The sequence below is a fragment of the Bos javanicus genome, chromosome 13 (genome assembly GCF_032452875.1).
Source record: "Bos javanicus breed banteng chromosome 13, ARS-OSU_banteng_1.0, whole genome shotgun sequence".
In the NCBI taxonomy this organism is placed as follows: domain Eukaryota; kingdom Metazoa; phylum Chordata; class Mammalia; order Artiodactyla; family Bovidae; genus Bos; species Bos javanicus.
The window spans coordinates 77,045,006-77,057,889 of NC_083880.1; the positions used below are offsets into that span (position 1 = coordinate 77,045,006).

General features: G+C 48.5%; 1 protein-coding gene across 2 annotated transcripts in view; it reads left to right on the plus strand.

Moving 5' to 3' along the window:
- The window catches only part of ARFGEF2 (ADP ribosylation factor guanine nucleotide exchange factor 2), an 80,542-nt gene that overhangs the window by 9,207 nt on the left and 58,451 nt on the right, over positions 1 to 12,884 (plus strand). For both annotated transcript variants that reach the window (XM_061437891.1, XM_061437892.1), the window contains exons 2-3: positions 4,151 to 4,181; positions 5,287 to 5,410. In XM_061437891.1, coding sequence (XP_061293875.1) covers positions 4,151 to 4,181; positions 5,287 to 5,410 — 155 coding nt within the window. The remainder of the gene's footprint in view (positions 1 to 4,150; positions 4,182 to 5,286; positions 5,411 to 12,884) is intronic.

Below are 12,884 nucleotides of genomic sequence, written 5' to 3' on the forward strand. Positions count from 1 at the left end.
AAATCCCATGGACGGAGGAGCCTGGTAGGCTGCAGTCCACGGGGTCACTAGGAGTCGGACACGACTGAGCGACTTCACTTTCACTTTTCACTTTCATGCATTGGAGAAGGAAATGGCAACCCACTCCAGTGTTTTTGCCTGGAGAATCCCAGGGACGGGGGAGCCTGGTGGGCTGCCATCTCTGGGGTCGCACAGAGTTGGACACGACTGAAGCGACTTAGCAGCAGAAGAGACTTGAGCTTGTTTCAACATCATTGGGGAGGAAGCCAGCTGAGGGAGAGGTTAACTAAGAAGAAAGACAGTTTATTCATTCAACAAATATTGAGCGCCTTCTCTGTGCCTAGGAATTCCTAGATGCTGGGGATTCAGCAGTGACCAGAACGGACCAAAGTCTCTGTTGTCACAGAGTTTACGTTCTGCTGGGGAAGTCGGAGTATAAGTGAAACAAGAGTATGCCACAAGTGGTAAATAAGGTGGTGAAAGACTAGAAAAATTGGTGTAAAGTGAAAAAACAGGGCAGGTAAGGTAGTGAAGAATCACAAGGAGGGGTCAGATGGCAGTTTCAGGTAACGAGGGAAGAGGTGACATTTGAACAGTCATCTGAAGGAATCGATGAGTGAGCCTGTGGATATCTGGGGCGGGAGGGCATTCCAGGAGGCAGGAGGAGCTGGTGCGAAGGCCCTGGAACAGGAACTGGCCATAAGTGAGCCGGGGTCGGGTGGTGGGAGGTGAGGTCAGAGGGGATCACAGGGGCCCAGATCTTTCAGAGGCTTGGAGGCCAAGATCAAGACTATGAGTTTTACTCTGTGTGAGATGAGAAGCCAGTGGAGTTTTGCGCAAAGGAGCAGACGTTATCAGATTTACTTTATAATGGTTATGGATAATCTATTTTGAGCAGATATAATCTGATTTATATTTTAAGGAAATCCCTCTGGCTGCTGTGTAGAGAACGCTGTGGGCCATGAGGAACAGTGAAAGTTGAAGGCATGAGACCAGTTGGGAAAGAGGCTCTCGGTCCAGGCAGGAGATGGTGACAGCTTGGCTTGGCGTAATGGGGGTGGTCCCCCGTGGTGAGAAGTGGTCAGGTTTAAATAGTTCCTCAGAAGGCAGCAGGGACAGGACGCTGCAAAGGTGGAGGGACTTGACACGTACTGTTTTCCAGCAGGAGAGCGTACGGGCTGGACAGTTTATGTATTGGCTAACAGGAAGTTGAAGGAGTCTCCTTGTGGCTTTTAATTTTGCATGAAATCGGCTGTTTCATTGGTTGTGAGTAAAGAGGAATGGTGACATGAAGAGGGGGAGAGAGGGTATTTGAGGAGAGAATGCGATGTGCAGTAGTCTTCGTGGAGAGGTAGAGAAGGTGGGCTTAACCAGCAGTGTCTAGGTACTGCTGTGGTTGGTTGTCAGGGCCTTTAGAGACCTGCCGGCTTTCTCTGCTGTCAAGAGGCCTGTCATTGGGTGGAGACTGGTCAGAAAGCTGTCATACAAGCTTGGTATTTGGCCAGAAGTTAACACTAAAAGTCAGAGAACAAGTTAAGCCTATTGTTTGGCAAGGAGAGGAACCAGTCTATCCTAAAGGAAATCATCCCTGAATATTCATTGGAAGGACTGATGCTAAAGCTCCAATACTTTGGTCACCTGATGCAAAGATCTGACTCATTGGAAAAGACCCTGATGCTGGAAAAGATGGCAGGCAGGAGGAGAAGGGGGCGACAGGATGTGATGGTTGGATGGCATCACCAACTCAACAGACATGAGTGTGAGCAAACTCCAGGAGATAGTGAAGGACAGGAAAGCCTGGCATGCTGCAGTCCATGGGGTCACAAAGCATAGGACACGACCTAGCAACTGAACAATAACAGCAACAGATTACAATCCTGCTAATGGGATCTGTCCTGGAAAAATGAAGAAAGGGAAAGCTGACAAGTTGGTCTAGTCAGGTCTGACAGGCCAAAGAAGGGTCCTACTTGGGGCAGTTAGTAGGTCAACTGGAAGTACAGGAGCTGGGCAGGTACAGGGAGGAGCTGGAAGTTCCAGACAGGGACAAGATTCAGAGTGTGACCAGCACCTCCGGGCTGGCTTTGGGGGGAGGGGGAGGGCCTTGTGGATTTGCATAGTGGGGGGTGGGGGTGTAGCAGATCGGATGTATGAGGGGAGATGAAGGTTCCAAGGGATGTTGTGGAACCTTGGCGGAGTTGACCAGCAATGGTGTCGTTGAGGTTGGTCATGGTCATTGTTGAACCTAGCCTGGGAGCAGAGCAGAAGGTGAGCTGGTGCCAAAGTCATCAGTGAACCAGGAGGTATGACCCGAGGGGTTTGTATAGGACAGTGATGCCCAGAAAGCATTTCCCAGGAAGACAGCCTGGCCTTGCAGCTGCAGCTGCCGCATCCCGCTCAGGTCTCCCTCCTTTCCAGCCTGCTTATTTATTGCTGCTAATTGCCCAGTTGGCAGTTAGGAGAGCAGGGCCTATTAAAACGTGGGGCAATAAACCAGAGCAGGTGTGCCCCGCCATCTGCTCCTCCCCTTCCCCCCTCCCTCCTTCTCTGGAGCAGACAGCCGGGCCGTGAGTGCTGCAGTGGCGTTTCCTGGCTGTGGCCGTGGGCAGGTGACTTCACCTCTCTGGGCCCAGATTCCCACCTGCACATGGTTAGGAGATGAACCTCTTGTCTTCCAGAGGCATAAGGAGGACCAGATGGGCCCATGCCCCTGTGAATGTCAGCCATTCCCATGATTTGTGTTCCCCTAATTGTCTTCTTTCCCTTGGCTCTCTGTAGTTCAGCAATGGCAGTAGAGCCTTTGTACTATTACTGACTCCTGTCTTAAGAGAGCTGACATTTATTGACCACTGGTGTATGCTTGACACCGCCTTAGCCATGACCACTTCGGGTTTCTCAAAGGTTACCCACACCCACCTGCCTTGTTACAGTCTCTGGAGCATATGGAGCGCGTGTTTTTTAGAGTAGGACATCAAGATTCAGGGAGGTTTAATAACCCACCTGGTGTCATTCAGCGGCGAGATATCCATGCCAGAACCTAGTTCTGCCAGAACTGCCAACCCATTTCTTAACTTTCACCTCACCAGGCTGTGTCATGTTGATTTCTGCAAGCTGAAAGCTTGGCCACCAGCCTCCTGGGCTGGATTCTCTGGCCACTCCCACAGCCTGAGGCCTCAGCTAGAGGAGGCCAAAGCTGCTCCTTCATGGATTCTTGTCCTAGAGGGGCAGGAACCACACCATGGAGCTCTGTTTAGCTGACCCAGTGTGTCACAGGCCTTATGGTCCCTGAGCGAGATGTTTGATATTAGTCATCCGGATGTTTCTCTTCTGCTTTCTTATGTGTGTAGAAAGAGGACATTGAAAGATTGGCTCGAAGGGTTAAAATTGCCACTTCTTGTAAAGTTCAGTTACTCGGTTTTCCCTTCCTAAAAGTCAGTCTAGAATGTAGTTGTCCAGGGAGAGGCAATCTGTTACTCCCAGCACTGTGTTCTAGGGTTGCTAGGATAACTAATGCAGTGTCTAGACCACTGGCTCACAAGAGATTGTATAAAGAAGGCTGGCCTTTTGGAGGTTATCTGAATACATGGAATTCAGGTGGAACAGCTTCACTGGCCTGCTTTGATAATACCATGAGCCTGCCAAGCACACCACGTAGGAATGCATTCGACCAAGTGGATGTGGGGGAAACCAGCGTGTTTAGATAGGATGTTCTTGTTTCAGTGGCGCAAAATCGTGTCCTCCTAGAAATAAGACTCTCTCTTTGAGATCGTGATTGCTGATTGTTGACACTATATCCATAACCATAACCGTGTAGTTGATGTACCCTCCATGGTAAAGGTTCATAAATTAATTTTAACTCATAAAAATTACGTATATATATTATAAAATTATATATATAAATTATAATTATACACAGGAGAAATGTCCTTAATGCTGCTGAACTGTACACTTAAAAATAGTTAATGTGGTAAATTTTGTGTGAGCATATTTACCACAATTTTTGTAAATGCTAAAGCGAAAGTATATACACTTACCATAGAAAATGTGGGAAAGATCATCATCGCCCTACTCAGACAGCTTTCAGTATTTTGTTCTGTTTTCTTTTATATACACATTACCTGCTCCTAACATGCCTCTCTTTCTTCCCCACCAGATGAAATTAAAGCAGAAATAGAGAAGCAGAGGTGAGCCCGGGCGCCTTCTCCTTGCTGACGTGCAGTGTGACGGGAACTGGCGGGGTCCGCGGGAGCGCCTTCCTCTGCGTGTTTTCTCCTGTTCCTGGTCCCGGGTGGAGGATGGGGCACACACTGTCCCAGCACAGTGCTGGGCACACGGCAGGACTCTGTATCTGTCTGTACTGATGCCAAGTTAACAGACTGCTGGCTAACAGCTGCACATTTGGAGGAGAGGGTGTGTGCATGTGGGTGCTAAGTTGCATCTGACTCTTTGCAACTCCAAGGACTGTAGCCCACCAGGCTCCTCCATCCATGGGATTCTCCAGGCAAGAATACTGGAGTGGGTTGCCATACCCTCCTCCAGGGGATCTTCCCAACCCAAGGATTGAGCCCCAGTCTCCTGCATTGCGGGCAGATTCTTTACCACTGAGCCCCCTGGGAAGCCCCCACAGAAGGCTCACCAGCATTAACTTGACCTTCCTTACCCTCTCCTCTGGGGCTTCTCCTGTGGCTCAGCAGTAAAGAATCCACCTGCCAATGCAGGAGATGCAGGTTTGATCCCTGGGTCGAGAAGATTGCCTGGAGGAGGGCATGGCAACCCACTCCAGTATTCCTGCCTGGAAAATCCCATGGACAGAGAAGCCTGGAAGGCTACAGTCCTTGGGATCACAAGAGTTGGACCCGACTTAGCAACTCAGCACCAGCAACCACCTTCCCTTGACAGAGGAGGCAGAGCCCTGGCTCTTCATGCTTCCTCAGGCAGGAGGACAGCATGTGCTGTTGCGGGACGGCCCCTCATCCTCAGAGTATTGAGGCCAGAGTCCCCCCTTCAGAAATGCAGCTCTGACGTGGCATCCGGGATCCGCGCCAGGCTGCTGACGAGACAGCTTGTCATCAGAGACCTTGTTCTCTGTGTGTGGCGCCTTGGTGTGTTTTTCCCCTAATGCGTGTCTTTAAACTCCTCCCTGTCCAGCCCCCCAGATGCGGTTTGCAGGCACTTTTAATTAAACTATTGCAAGTGGGAGCGGAACTTACAGTGGTGGGGGAGAGTAGCAAAAGCAAGCTTTTTTTTTTTTCGTTTCCCCTCTCCGGCCCTCTCCTGCTTTTCTCCTAGGCTCGGTGCTGCCGCTCCGCCCAAGGCAAACTTTGTAGAAGCTGACAAGTACTTCCTTCCGTTCGAGCTAGCTTGCCAGTCCAGGTCCCCCCGGGTGGTCAGCACGTCCCTCGACTGCTTGCAGGTACTGCGTTTCAGCTTGGTGGCATGCAGGGTGTTCTCACGGGCTGCGGGTGGTCCTTTACACCAGGAGCCCCCAGCCTCCAGGCCACGGGCTGGCCCTCCTGTCAGATCAGCAGCGACAGGAGACTAGAAGCAAAGTGCGCAGTAGACGTAACGCACGCGCAGCGTCTGAAACCGCCCTCCCCACACCCCAGCTCATGGAAGAACTGTCCTCTGTGAAACCGGTCCCTGCTGCCAAAAAGGGTGGGGACCACTGCCACAGGAGCTGTGCTCATGACCCTGGTACTCAGAACGCTCTGAGTTGGTGGACAGAGGAGCTTTTCACCACATTCTTTATATTACTGTCAGGGAGAGAAGACAGAATTAGCAAGTCCTGAAGCGTTGTTCCTGGATGAACTCCAGGACTAGGTTCCTGCAAGCCTTTCCAGTCACCTGTTCATCAGTTGGTGAACATACAACCTTACTCTTTGTGGGTTTCTGTGTGCATGCTTGCGTGCTCAGTTATGTTCCACTCTTTGTGACCTCATGGACTGTAGCCCTCCAGGCTCCTCTGCCCATGGAATTTCCCAGGCAGGAATACTGGAGTGGGTTGCCATTTCCTCCTCCAGGGGATCTTCCTGACCCAAGGATTGAACCTGCGTCTCTTGGGTCTCCTGCATTGGCAGGTGGATTCTTTACCATTCAGCCCTCAGGGAAGCTCATGTTCTATTTAAAGATACCTTATTTACAGCAGCCTGCATTGTTGATTCATTGACCTTGAGCTCATGATCAGCAGCACTCTGATACATGCCTGAACAAAGCTGATCACACGTCCTTTCTCTTTAGGGCACATCCCTGCCTTCTTGTTCTTAGCCACACTAAGATAGCACTCAGCTCTGTGCACACGGGCCATTTTAAATGGTGAAATAACCAACAAAAAGAACAAGAATGTGAACACCATGGCACTAAATAGATCACAGAAAAGTCACCGCTTACGGTATGAGAGCTGAAACAAGACGGCAGAGCAGCTCCTTGTTTGACTTCAGTTGGGAACTTGACCATCAAGTGATTCAAATTTTTCTCTGCACTGTGGGTGTCCACAAATGACCATATTAGTCTACCAAGTATTGATTTGGGACTTACATTTTAGTAAATGGGAGCATTCACAAGTGCAAATCTATGAATAATGAGATTGACTGTGTTTAGGGCCACAAGTAGCCTTGTTATGAATCCCTTTTCACTGGTGAAGAAGCAGCCGTGCAGAAGTTAGGGTGCCTTGTCCAGTGATGTTCAGGTGGTGAGGAGCAGAAACAGCGCTACAGCTCGGGCTTCTTAGTTTGGGTCCAGCATTCTTGAACTTTTCCTGAGGTCTACTCCTGAAGCTTTGGTTTCCCCAAGAAACATTTGTTTTTAACTCCAGTGGGAACCTACAGCAGTGAAAAGAGCTAGGAAAATTTTTTCAAAATATAGTGGAGAGATACACAGTTTACCAGTACTTTCTAGAACAGGAATAGGGAATAGGTTCTGTATTGTGATTGCTTAGAAGCTGTGTTGAAAAATTATCTGGAGCCTCATCTGGATTTCTTGAGAAAGTGCCACAGTTGATTGATTCTGTCTGCTGAAACCCAGGACTGCCAAGTGGCGGTGGGCATGCCACACTTTTGGCATCTCTAGTCTAATATTTACTCTATTAATCTCTCTTCTTTGCTATAGCTATTCTTAAAAATTGATGACAGTTTCTTCACAGAAACAGCTCTTCCAAATGAAAAGCCATTTCTCATTTAGAATAATTCTGTACTGTGTGAAGTGTGTCATCAGCCAAGAATTTTCAAATGCCAGGCTCAAATCCTACTTCTAGCCTAAAATATTTGTTGCTGTGAACATTTTCTGAGGAAAGTTTGGCTTAAGTTTAATTTTCATTGTTTTGTCCTCATGTTAAGGTTTAGTTTGGTAGCTGGTGCCGATAGTCTCCATTATTGATGTGCTAAACAGCAGCTAACATCTTCAGCACTCAGCCTGTGCTGGGCCCTGTGCTAAGAGCTTTATCCCCCCAACATTGTGTTTAATCTTCCCAACAACTGTCTGAGCTTCTTACTCTCATCCTCATTTTTGAACTAATTAAACTGAGGCTTAGAGAATAAAGTGTCCAGCCCTGCCAAGTTCCCCCAGGCAGGCGGTGATGGGATTGGGTGGGTGTCTAGGACTTGTTTACTCCAAGCCTGTGTTTTTAATCAGGGGTCCTTAAACTATCAGTTTAGTCACTTCAATTGCTCAGTCGTGCCTGACTCTTTGCAACCCCAAGGACTGCAGCAGCCAGGCCTCCCTGTCCATCACCAACTTGCGGAGTTTACTCAAACTCATGTCCATTGAGGTGGTGATGCCATCCAACCATCTCATCCTCCATCGTCCCCTTCTCTTCCTGCCTTCAATCTTTCCCGGCATCAGGGTCTTTTCCAATGAGTCAGCTCTTTGCATCAGGTGGCCAAAGTATTGGAGTTTCAGCTTCAGCATGAGTCTTTGCAATGAATACTCAGGACTGATCTCCTTTAGGATGGACTGGCTGGATCTCCTTGAAGTCCAAGGGACTCTCAAGAGTCTTCTCCAACATCACAGTTCAAAAGCATCAGTTCTTCGGCGCTCATCTTTCTTTAAAGTCCAATCTCACATCAGTACATGGCTACCGGAAAAACCATAGCCTTGACTAGACGGACCTTTGTTGGCAAAGTAATGTCTCTGCTTTTTAGTATGCTGTCTAGGTTGGCCATAGCTTTTCTTCCAAGGAGTAAGCGTCTTTTAATTTCATGGCTGCGGTCACCATCTGCAGTGATTTTGGAGCCCCAAAAGATAAAGTCTGTCACGGTTTCCATTGTTTCCTCATCTATTTGCCATGAAGTGATGGGACCAGATGCCATGATCTTAGTTTTCTGAATGTTGAGTTTTAAGCCAACTTTTTCACTCACCTCTTTTCACTTTCATCAAGAGGCTCTTTAGTTCTTCTCTTTCTGCCATAAGGGTGGTATCATCTGCTATCTGAGGTTATTGATATTTCTCCCGGCAATCTTGATTCCAGCTTGTGCTTCATCCAGCCCAGAGTTTCTCATGATGTACTCTGCATATAAGTTAAATAAGCAGGGTGACAATATATAGCCTTGACATACTCCTTTCCCGATTTAGAACCAGTCTGTGCAAATCTGGCCTGTAGCCTGCTTTGGTGAATAAAGTTTTATTGGAACGTAGCTGCCTTAGTCTGTTTAGACTGATGTAGCAGAATAATACAGACAGGAGATGTTTATTTCCCACAGTTTTCTGGAGGCTGGGGAGTCCGTGATAAGGTGCCAGCTGGTTGAGTTCCTGGTGAGCCCTCTTCCTGGTTTGTGGATGGCCAGGTTGTCAGTGTCCTCAGGTGGCAGACAGAGCAAGCCAGGAGTCTGGTCTCTCCTCCTTGTTAATGGTTATTTGGCTGCACTGGGTCTTAGTTTCAGCACGCAGGGTCTTGGTTGTGTCATGTAGGATCTTTGGTTGCAGCGCACAGGCTCTCTAGTTGTGGCGCAAGGCTCCAGAGTGTGGGCTCAGTAGTTGTGACATGCAAGCTAAGTTGCTCCACAGCATGTGGGATCTTAGTATCCCGACCACAGATCAAACCTGTGTCCCCTGCATCGCAAGGCAAATTCTTCACCTCTGGACCACCAGGGAAGTCCCTGGTCTCTTCTCACGGGGCATTAATCCCATCGTGAGGACCCCACTCTCATGGCCTCATCCAGATGTAATCACCTCCACAAGACCCTCCCTCTTACTACCATCACATGGAGAGTTAGGACTTCAGTTGGGGAAACACAAGCATTCAGTTCAGGGCATAACAACAGCTGGGCCCTTTCGTTGGCTGCTTTCCGTCTACTACAGCTGAGTTGAAGAGTTGGAACAGAGACCACATGACCTGCAAAGCCTGACTGTTTAGCAGATGGTCCTCTACAGAAACAGGCTGCTGACCTCCACTCTTCACTGTTAGCCTGTACTTCTGGCCTCTTTAATTATACATAGGCTGTGTTTTCCTATAAATGGTCTTTTTTCTGAAACAGTGTACGTGTGAGTATGATTTCTGGTGGAAACATTGACGTCCAGCTTTGCTTCAGCAACTTGAGTTACAGAACCTGTCTTAATGCTTTTGGCATATGGTTAGCTCTCTCTTAGATTGGAAGTTCTCTGTGATGTAGTAGGTACACCAGGATTTCTTTGCTTAGTATGCAAAATGGGTTGTCCTTTTTACAACATTAAAAAGTGGCTGGGTGCTCCCTGGATACTGAATGGGACGATTACTTCCTCTTGGGGTTTGTCCTTGCACAGCCTGTTCAGCTGGCTTTTCCTGGTGTGGCGACGTGACTTCTGCCTTGGGAGTGGAGGGCCAGTGTCCAGGAGGAAAGGTTGGTTGGGTCAGGGTTGAGGCCAGCTATGGGTGCATCTGTATTGTGCCCTGGACGTTTTAAGGCATCCCTTTTTCAGCCTGGAAAGTTGAGTGGGTAGCAGAGATGCTTCGGGTTTGGTTTGCTACAAGTACAGAGCTCAGCGTTCCCTTTCCCCACAGGGAGAAGCCTTCCCTTGTTCTCGCTTCTCCCAAGTGATAAAGATCCTTTCCTTCAGCATCTGGTCTCTGCACGCTACCCTAAGGCCAGGACCTGGGGGAGAGAGAACTAGTTCCGTCTTGTCTAAACTAGTGAGTGATCTCCAAGTTTTTCTGGGCATAGACCAACCACAGAAATTATTTTTGAGAATATTCTCTCACAGTATTTCTTCAAGTATAAAATTATATACATGTGCTACTGCTATCACATTACATATATTATAAACCATACAAAAGTAGACCTTTAAAAGAGTAAGATAAAAAGTAGATAGAAATAGAGTTCTAATATTTTCTTTCTACATAAAGCTGTGGGAAACCACTGGTTTAAGCTACCTGGTTCATACCACAAACATTATCTTTTAGCTTTTATTTCTAAAAGACTTTGTATGTTTTAATGCTCATTTTAAAATCAATGTATAATAATATAAGTTGTACATAGCTACATTCTCTGTTAGAAATTTCTTTTAGAACTATACAGATATGGCTGAAGTCCCTTAGGCCACTAGCCCCAGACCCAGTTGCCTGTTTCGATGTTTTAATTCTTTTTTTTTTTTTAAACATAAATGGTACCATTTATGATACCCTTTTCCTGTAGAGGACTGCATGCTAAGTATTTCGGCTTTTTGCAGGTCATATAGTCTCCGTTCCAACTCTGCGACTCAGCCGTAGTAGCTGGAAGTTCTATCATAAAGCATTTATACTTGTACAGATATTTCTGTGGCTGGCTTTTTACGACGTTGGTTTTAATGTCTGTTAAAACATCCCATGCAAGTAGAGGGCACTCCTGATAAATGATACGCTACCGTTTTATTTACTCCTCCTCCTGTTGAGACTTCTTGGGTGGCTCATCCGCCTGCTAGTGGCGAAGACACAGCAGATATGGGTTCAGTCCCTGGATCAAGAAGACCCCCTGGAGAAGGAGATGGCAACCCACTCCAGTTTTCTTGCCAGGGAAATCCCATCGACAGAGCAGCCTGGCAGGTTACAGTCCATAGGGTCACAAATGAGTCAGATATGACTTAGCAGCTTAACGACAACAACCGCAGCACTGCCCTCACAGGAAGCCAGCCTGTGGAGCAGTGATGAGAGGGGATGAGACAGTGGGCATCTGGACTTGTTCTTCAGAAACACACTGGAGGGGCCTCCCTGGCAGCCAGTGGTTACGACCCTGCACTCCACAGCACGGGGTGCAGGTTGGCTCCCTGGTCGGGAGCGTGAGATCCCACCGGGCTAACGGAGCCAGAAATAGATAAAAACCAGAACCACACTGGAGCATCTCCCTGCCTCCGACTGGAGCCCCCTGGGCCTGATCTGGAGCCCCGCTGTGTGCAGGCCTCTCCTGCCCGCCGGTCCAGCGGTGTCATGGTTCTGCTCTCAGCCTCTCTCTCAACCAGTTTTTCTTCCTGTGTGTTGGACGGCGGTGCTTTGGAGGCTAATAATGAGGAAAAGCTATTGAGAAGTGGCGTGAGGCCTCGGCGGGGGGCGTGTCTGCATGTCGCAGGGGCCGTGGCCCTGTGATCGCCTCTGGAGCTGTGTCACTCTGGGCAGGCAGATCAAGAACGTAACACGCCAGAAACCAAAAGGATAAAGAACAGAGCAGCATCTGTCAGAGTCTTTACTAAGTCTTTGGAAGCAGAGGGTGCCTTAGAGTTCACAGACCCCAGAGGCCCTATTGCAGATGAGTGGTTCTTTTTATTCGGTCAGCCGTCAGGACAACCTGGATGACTTGGAGAAAAACATTGTTTCCTGGGCTCCACCCAGCCAGCCTGGTCGAGCACGTCTGTGTTGAGGTCCAGGAGTCTTTTTCTGTCACAGGCTCCCTCTTGGACTCTGAATATCAGCCCGGCTTTGAAACCATCCTGACCTTTGAGTTCCCTTCCAGCTCTCAGATTGTCCCTGACGAAATCCAGGTCAGGAGGGAGGTGGCCCGTGTCCAAACTGATCAGTCACCTGACCCTGAGGGCACAGCCCGGACAGCCTCTTGTCTCTTCAGTGGCACGGGTGACGTGCAGTTTGATAGCGTTGGTGCAGAATTCAGTGAGGGTTTTTACTTTAATTTTTGGAATGAAAAATGCATGGGCATGAGTCACCATTCAGAAAGAATGAAAGCCTGAGCCACAGTATGTCTTAGTCCTGCTCCTGCTCACAGCTGCTTAGTTCTCCCTGAGCTCGAGCAAAACTTGTTATCATTAGTTTTTAATGTATCTTGCCTTTTGCGGGGTTGGGGTGGGGGTAGGGGTTTTAACAGCTTGAGATATAGTTCAGATGCATGTAGTTTACCCGTCTGAGGTGTACAATTCCGTGACTTTCGTATATTGACAGAGTTGTGCAGCCATCACCACAGTCTAATTAGAGACCATCTTTATCCTCGGAAAGAAGCCTTATTTTTGCAGTCACTCCCTGTTTCCCCGGAATCCCCCAGCTCTAGGCAGTTGCTAACAACTTCTGTCTCCGTTATATATAGTTTTAATTTCTCCTTTTTTTTAAAAAAGATTTATATGGCTGTGCCAGGTCTTAGCTGCAGCGTATGGGATCTAGTTCCCCAAGCAGGGATCGAACCCAGGCCCCCTGCTGCATTAGGAGCCAAGAGTGTTAGCCCCGGACCACCAGGGAAGTCCCCAACTCCTCCATCTTTCACAGAAGTGGTTGTGCACTGGGGGCCATTCTGCACATGCCTTTTCCCCCAGCCACTCTCAGCGTCATGGGCTTTTCTGCCATCAGGAGTCAGGCCGGATGCTGTGTTTTTGGGGTGACCATGCCCCCCCCGCACCCAGGCGGAGCAGAGGGATCTCTGGGAACCGGAAGTTAAAGACCAAGCCTGCCGCCTGCCTCTTAACCGCTATGGATGGCTTCAGCCTTGGCCAGGCAGAAACTCCTCATG